The sequence below is a fragment of the Hipposideros armiger genome, unplaced genomic scaffold (assembly GCF_001890085.2).
Source record: "Hipposideros armiger isolate ML-2016 unplaced genomic scaffold, ASM189008v1 scaffold_902, whole genome shotgun sequence".
Taxonomy (NCBI): domain Eukaryota; kingdom Metazoa; phylum Chordata; class Mammalia; order Chiroptera; family Hipposideridae; genus Hipposideros; species Hipposideros armiger.
This window is the reverse complement of record NW_017732252.1, coordinates 702,349-710,009: the sequence shown is the minus strand read 5'-3', so window position 1 is coordinate 710,009 and position 7,661 is coordinate 702,349. Positions and strand designations below refer to the sequence as shown.

Here is a 7,661-nt window from a genome sequence, read left to right as displayed (position 1 = left end):
AGGGCAGGGACCGTTCACTTCTCTGGGAGGCACCTCTGCAGCTAAGGTATTCTTCCCAATTTTTAATGGTCACACATGGGTGTAGGACCAGCCCGTTCCACATCTCTGCCCCTCCTACCAGTCTCAAGATGGCTTCATCTATATGTGCTTAGTTGTAGGACTTCAGTTCAGCTAGACTTCAGGTGATTCTCAATGCTGGTTGTTCTGTAGTTTAGTTGTATTATAATTTTGATGCGGTCGTGAGAAGAAGTAAGCACAGCATTTATCTACTTTGCCATCTTGATCAGAAATCTAAATGTATACAATTTAAAATTTCAATTATATCTCAGGAAAACTGGGGTGATAAAAGATTGAATTATGGTTTTTTTTGTGGCCAAATTCCTGAATAATTCTTATTGAGAATCTGAAGAGAAATTAGCTGACTAGGAATTTAGAGGCATATACCACCAGAAAGTTCTTAAAGTTAGCTGTGATAAATATATTGTTGCTACTTCCTTAGTAAATTAAACAAGTCTCCTGTAGTGTATCTTTCTGTAGCATTGTTACCTTAAAGAGAGAATGTTATATTGACCTGTATTATAAGTGATACATAAAATCTAACTCATAAAGAATGATTCAACTTTTAGATTAGTTCAGTAATGTCAGAAGTGATTAGAATTTTAATTAAAGTTAAGTACTAATTACCACATCCTTTTACCATTAATTGCCACTGCTTTTGTACTATGAAATAACAGTAATTGTTGAATAATTTAAGATGACCATATTTTTAATCTTGGCCAAATGAGAAAAATATCCTCATTCTTCATATTAACATCAGTTGGATTACTTTTGAGTAGGTCTTGAAGTTAACTGGGTATATTTTGTTTGTTCTAAGGTATGTAGTAGGGTTTTTGGATTGCAAATAACCACAACCAACTCTTAAGCACAAAGGGAATTTGTTAGATTGATATCAACTTGTGGAATGGATAGAAAGACTAGAAAAGTAGGCCTGGAAAGAGGTAGGCTGAAGCACTTCAGAGGGCTGGGAAGTAGGAACTTTAGGAGTGTCACTCTACTGGTATGTTTTTTGNTTTCCTCTAATGTATTCTTCCTTTCAGTTATTGTATTCTTTATTTTTGACTGGTTCTTTTTTATGTTTTCTAGCTCCATTTTTATATTTCCTACCTTTTTGTCTAAGTTGCTGAGGTCATTGAGCATCCTTATAACCAGTGTTTTGAACTCTGTGTCTGTAGATTGCTTGTCTCCATTTTGTTTAGTTGTTTTTCTGGCGCTTTGTTCTGTTCTTTCATTTGGGACGTGTTTCTTTGTCTTCCCATTTGGCTGCCTCCCTGTGTTTGTTTCTGTGTATTAGGTAGGGCTGCTATGTCTTCTGGTCTTTGTAGAGTGACCTTATGTAGTAGGTGTCCTGTGGGGCTCAGTGGCGCAATCTCCCTGGTCACCAGAGCTGGGTGCTCCAGGTGTATCGCTTGTGTGGGTGGTGTGTGCCCTCCTGTTGTAGTGGAGCCTTGGTTGCTGTAGTTACATCAGTAGGAGGGATTGACCCTCAAGCTGATTGGTTGTGAGGACTGCCTGTGTCTACAGTGGAGGAGCTGTTGTATGAGGGTTCACTTTAGTGGGGCTCTGGTGCCTACCCAGTCTGCCCTTAGGGTGTGTCCTCCTTGGAGGTGGCTGGGTGGTGCTCCAGTCCAAATCTGGCCACCAGGTGTGCCAGCCTGTGGGCCTCCTGGGAGGGAAACAGCTGCAGAACAAGTTCAACTACAGCTTATGCCCTTCCTGGGGCCATCTGGCATGAGCTGCAAAGCAATCCACAAATGGCTGCCACCTGCACTGGACTTGGAGGTGACTTGAGAGACCAAGCTGTGAACTGAGATTGGCTGTCACTGGTGCCAGGCTTAGAGCTGCTCAGCCAGAGGTATGGGAAACACCAAAGCCAAGTGCTGCTTCTTTGGGATTTGTGAACCTTTGAGAGATTTTGGGAAAGTACAGGGCATGACCCAAAAGAGGCCATTTGTATGGAAAAGCCACTGAAAGCAGCTTGGTTGTTGCCTAAAAGTTGGAGTGGACAGGGACTCAGGAAATTAGCAGGGTGGGATGAAGGAATGGTGTTAGCCAGGTNACATCATATGAGGAAGATCAGTGTAATAAAATATTAACTAAAGTATTATTAGCAGCAAATAGTTTATCTGGGAACATTAAAGTGTCTTTTATTGGGACTATATATTTTTAACTGAGATGAGCTTCTATTATGAATTTAAATGCCTGTAAATTGCTCCACATTATTAGAGGAGGGGGTAAATATACCCTGCTTAATGGCTCAATTCATGTGACAAATGCTCACAAACTGAATTTTAGCAAATAATTGACAACTTGGATGTTAAATGCTATTTTAAAAAGAGACAGTAACTGCGTTTTTACTATATTTGTTTTTACTTTAAATCCCAATGGCATTTTGCACAAGAATAGACAAAATAATCCTAAAATTCATGTGGAACCACAAAAGACCTTGAATAGCCAAAGCAATTTTAAGAAAGAACAAAGTTGGTGGCATCACATTTCCTGATTTCAAAATATTTTATAAATTTACAGTAATCAAGACAGCATGGTACTGGCATTAAAACACGGATCACTGGAGCAGAATAGAGAGCTTTGAAATAACATCCATGCATCTGCAGTCAACTGATCTTTGACAAGGGTACCAAGAGCACACATGGGGACAGGACATTCTCTTCAATAAATGGTGTTGGGAAAACTGGATATCCATATACAGAAGAATGAAATTAGACACTTATCTCATACCATTTACAAAAATCAACTAAAAATGGATTAAAGACAAACATATAAGACCTGAAACTGTAAAACTACTATAAGAAAACATAAGGAAATAACTTTATGACATTGCTCTGAGCAGTGTTTTTTTTGGATGTGACGCCAAAACACAGGCAACAAGAGTAAAAATAGAAAAATGGGATTGTATCAAAAAGGTTCTACATAGCAAAGGACCAATCAACAGAATGGGAAAAAATATTTTCCATCTATCTGATAAGTTAATGTCCAAAATACACAAGGAACTCACAACTCAATAGCAAATANATTATCTTGATGGTATATTAACACAAACAGGTATTTTTTTATCCAACATTTTTTAAGCTTCTAAATTACAGGAATTTATAATAATTTGTTATATAATAACCATCTGTACAAATATCAAGGCATTGTAGAATTTTGAAGTGCTTAGGAGACAGTAGATAATTATTGTTATGTTGATTTTGTTTCTGCATTAAGAGGAATCTGTAGATTTTTCTGCTCCTTTGACAACAGATAATAACCAGAAGTCCCCATTTCTTAACCAGCTGGATAAGCAAAAATTGGGTGTAAAGATTTACATTTGTTTGAAAAATTATTTTCTTTTCCATTTTTAGTGGATTAAATAGACCTCCAAAAGGGGTGAGGCAAAAGTATAACAAAGATCAATCATATTGTATCCATAATAAAGACAAAGTTTAGGTGAAAAATTGGGGAGAAATTCAGAAATTCAATAAATTGAAGAAAAGCAGTAAAGAACATGTCTTTAAATTATTTTTTGTAAGAAGAAATTCAAGTAGCATGTTACCCTTGTTTTACAGAAAGAGTTATCAAAGTCTGGACCAGTTATCAGCTGAGGTTAGCCTGTCTCAGAGTTCACTGGATCCAGGTCAGTCACAAGAAGGAGACGGAAAACAAGACACTCTAAATTCGATCAGTGAAGGTAAGGGGGGGAAGTCTATTTGAAAATTACTTTTTCCCACACTATCTATATTTTGATTGCAGAGGATTTCTGGAAAATAATAGTGATAGAATTATTACTTAATAGTGAAGAATAATACTTCTGTGAAGCAGGCTAAGAATTAAGCTGCCAGTATAATTAAAAATGGCCTGCTCTTGTTTTTTTCTCATGTGTTTGTGGCAAACTTTGAAAGATTGTGATTTTTACTTTATTTCTTCACTTCCTGTACTCTTTTCTACCCACTCCAGTTTTGTGACTCTACCACATACTGAAATGATTTTTATCAAGGCAATGGAACACTGCCATATTGCTAACATCAGTTCTCTGTCTTCATCCTATTAAACTTCTCAGCAGCTATTGATACAATTGACCACTTCCTCATTCTTGAGTCACTTTTGGGAACGTTGTTTACTGAGTGCTCTGAAAAACTTGGAGAATAAACATAAGACTTGTACTTTTCCTGTTACTGCTTTCAGCTGTGCTCTTATCAACCACTCTTTCCATTGGATTGCGTCTTTCTGAACAACATCTTGGTCCAGTTCCATAACTTTCCAGGCAACTTTCAAAGATTGTATTTCAGTTTCCAAGACTCAACCTATTCATTTTCAAACTTCAGTAGCTTAGTTGGTTCAAAGTTCTTTGCTTTCCTACCTTCAACATAGGCTAGAGCTGTGACTTTGGATTGGACACGTGGTGCTGGTATGATGACATGGTGCTCACATCTTTTCTCTCACCTTCTTCCCAGTTCTACATCTGCTGGTGTGTGAGAGAGCTGGGGAGACCCCAGCAGTTTCTTGCCTCAGGGGAACCTGCATTCCTCTGTGCCTCCAGTTTCTTCCCTGTCTTCTCACATTGCAAAAAGTGGCACCACCACAGGGATTATCCTAGATTCTACTCTTTCCCCTTACAACTGCAAGTCAGTTTATTAGCAAGTCCTGCCAGCTCTCCATTCAACACATACTATATACATGGACTCACCATCCTCCCCATTACTGCAACCCAAGCTGTGCCACCTGGAGCAAGCCTGCTGGGTGGACTGTGGCCACAGCTTTTTCATTGCCTTTCATCTCTCTTTCTTGCCCTCTCACAGTTCATTTTCCATATAGAAATTAGCAATCTTTGAAAACATAAATAAAAAAAATATTAAACCCTCACTTAAAAATTCTCCAGTGGCTCTCAATGACAAGCAGAATAAAATTCAGACTGCTCACCATAACACTGTAATTGTTGATAGAAAAGGGTGAGAAGTCGTTTTTCTCAAGAAACATTTTATTAAGCCCCTCATATGTGACAAGTGTCATGCTAGTAACTACTAGTAGCCGCCGTATTTNTAGATTCCACATATAAGTGAGATCATATGGTATTTGTCTTTCTCTGACTGACTTATTTCACTTAGCATAATGTTCTCTAGTTCCATCCATATCATTGCAAATGGAACGATTTCATTCTTCTTTATAGCGGAGTAATACTCCATTTCCATTTTCTTTTAATTTGCCTTTATTTGCTACCCAATTCTGTATATTGAAATTTGTATTTGAATGATTTTAAAATTGAATGCAGGGGGTTTTATTATGACCCAAATGCTCATAACATGTAATTTCTAAGCTTAATTTCAATTAATTTAACAATGTAATGAATGACATAGATTAAAGTATAAACTTTTATGTAGTCATAATGCACTACTTCTACTGTCTTGGGTTCTTATTTTGATCAAGCTATTACTATTTTCAAAAGTCTACCCTGAGAAATAGTAATAGACTGTTCATTGGTTTGATGTGTCTGGTGGGTTACATTGAAATCTTACAATGTGATATTAATGAGTCCAGATTTCTAAGATAGGATCTAGTGGTGACCTTTTAAAGACAGAACTCCCAGAGTTAGTTTAAAGAAATAACTCCCGTAGACAGTTTTGCTCCATGACAACAACATGTTTGTCAGATGGAGTTGCCAATCGCATTGGAAATCAGGTAAGAATGTGGAAACCCAACCCATTCTTTGTCATTGGTGAAAAGCAGCTGAACTAGCCTTTCTCCCAGATGGTGGGTCTGTAGTCATTTTCAGGCAAGGAAGATACTGTATGGTACTGTTCTTAATATCTTATGAATAAGGTGCTTAATTTCGACTTGGAATTTTTATTATTGCTGCAGAACCTCATTGTTTACCAAATTCTATTCCTGTATTCATTGGCATTTGGTTAAGTAAAGCCTNAATGAATGAATGAATGAATGAATGAATGAATGCAATGTTAAAGTATCTTAATAATCCATGTAAAATTTTTCATTCCTTTTCCAGTGAAATGAAATTGTTGGACCTACTGTAAAAGAATATGTTAATGGACCTACTGTAAAAGAATATGTTAATGAGATACATTCCCACTGATTTTTGCTTATTTCACTTGTAATATTCCATCCTGAGAGATAAGCTGGTGCTTACAGCAGATAATATTTTTTTTGGTGAACATAGTGAAGCAAATTCTAGTTTTAAATGCACACAGATAACTTGTAAAATCAGAAATATCCATATGTAGCCTGTTAAGAGATATATTAAATGGGGTTATTCCATTAGAATCGTGTTAACAGCCAGAGCTGTTGTTCAGGTTAATTAGTGCAGAACTGTCTTGCTAGCACACCCCTGACTGCCACCCACAACAGGACTATTGTCTCTGAAAGTTAGTGGCAGGCACATGTTACTTCCTGCTTTTGAGCCGGTGGCTCAGAACCTTGGTTCATTAAAGTCATCATAGACTCCTATTGGAGAATGCAGGTTGCTGTGTGGTGTTTTAAAGTTTTTCAGAGATAGAATAAGGCCTGTGCAAATAGAATATTGCTTTTAAATTATCTTAAACTGTTGCCGAACTCAAGGGGTTCATTTTGCCTACACTTATCAAAGCCAGTGGAGACATGAACCGGAGTTGGTAGCAAAGTAAGTAGAGGTTTATTTAAAAAAATGGCATCAAGCCCTGAGACACAGGTGAGCTATGCTTACGGACCTGGCTCCTTGATGGCATGTAGGTTACAGATTAACAGGGCAAAATCCCAAGACACTGTGGGTTAGGAGTTTGGGGCTGTGTTGAGAGCTGACTGGTCAGGGGTAAGGGAAGGGTAATGAATCATTTCTTCAGATCTTGAGCACAGTTCTGAGGTATTTTCTGGAGTTCCTCTGTCTGGTCTCATGGGAAAGTAGCCAAAGGGTTGCTCCACCTTAGGGCTCAGAGCTGAAACATAACTTAGGTCAAGATGTTATCTTTAGTCTATCAGAGGTCAGGGCTATGTGACAATTAGTCAGATCTGGGCTCCTGTCCTCTGTTGCCTATGGGTTGCTGATTTATCCAGGGGAAAAGCTAGGTCTTGGGAGGGTGTGGGGGTGGTTTGTGTGTGGTGTGTGGAGAGAGGGAGAGAGAGATGATTTCTAGAACTAGGATTTAAAGCTAAAATTAATCAAAGTTCATAAACACCAGTTCAAATGTTGACTGTCTTGTGACAATCATCAGTTTGTTCGTGAAATTGAAATTTCCAAAAATCTAGCCTAATTCTTTTGCAAGTTCTTATTAACAAGTAAGAGTTCCACAAAAATGAAAGGAAACCATGAGTTGTTACAATGGCTTTATACTGTAGTTGAAATCTTTCCAGGGGATTATATTGTTCAATGCAGTTGTCACTGATTTAATTATTTTCATGAGGATTTGGTAGTTGTCATTTCTACCAAAAACAATTACGAGAACCTCATGGAGTTTTTATTTTATATGTTTCTGCATTTTTAATTCACCTACATTTTTGGCTTGTTTACTGAGTTAAATTACTTTAATAGATTGGTGAATTTTGAAGCTAGAAAATCATACACATGGAATCTTTACTTTCCTTCATATTTTGACTGGCATTTGATAACCTGTTACTTTAAG

General features: G+C 37.5%; 1 protein-coding gene across 1 annotated transcript in view; it reads left to right on the top strand.

Annotated features, from left to right (window-relative positions):
• Positions 1 to 7,661, top strand: part of LOC109375131 (RUN domain-containing protein 3B) — a gene marked incomplete at its 5' end in the record, with an annotated part of 39,333 nt that overhangs the window by 15,313 nt on the left and 16,359 nt on the right. Inside the window, one exon of the mRNA XM_019630353.1 lies at positions 3,624 to 3,745. Coding sequence (XP_019485898.1) covers positions 3,624 to 3,745 — 122 coding nt within the window. The remainder of the gene's footprint in view (positions 1 to 3,623; positions 3,746 to 7,661) is intronic.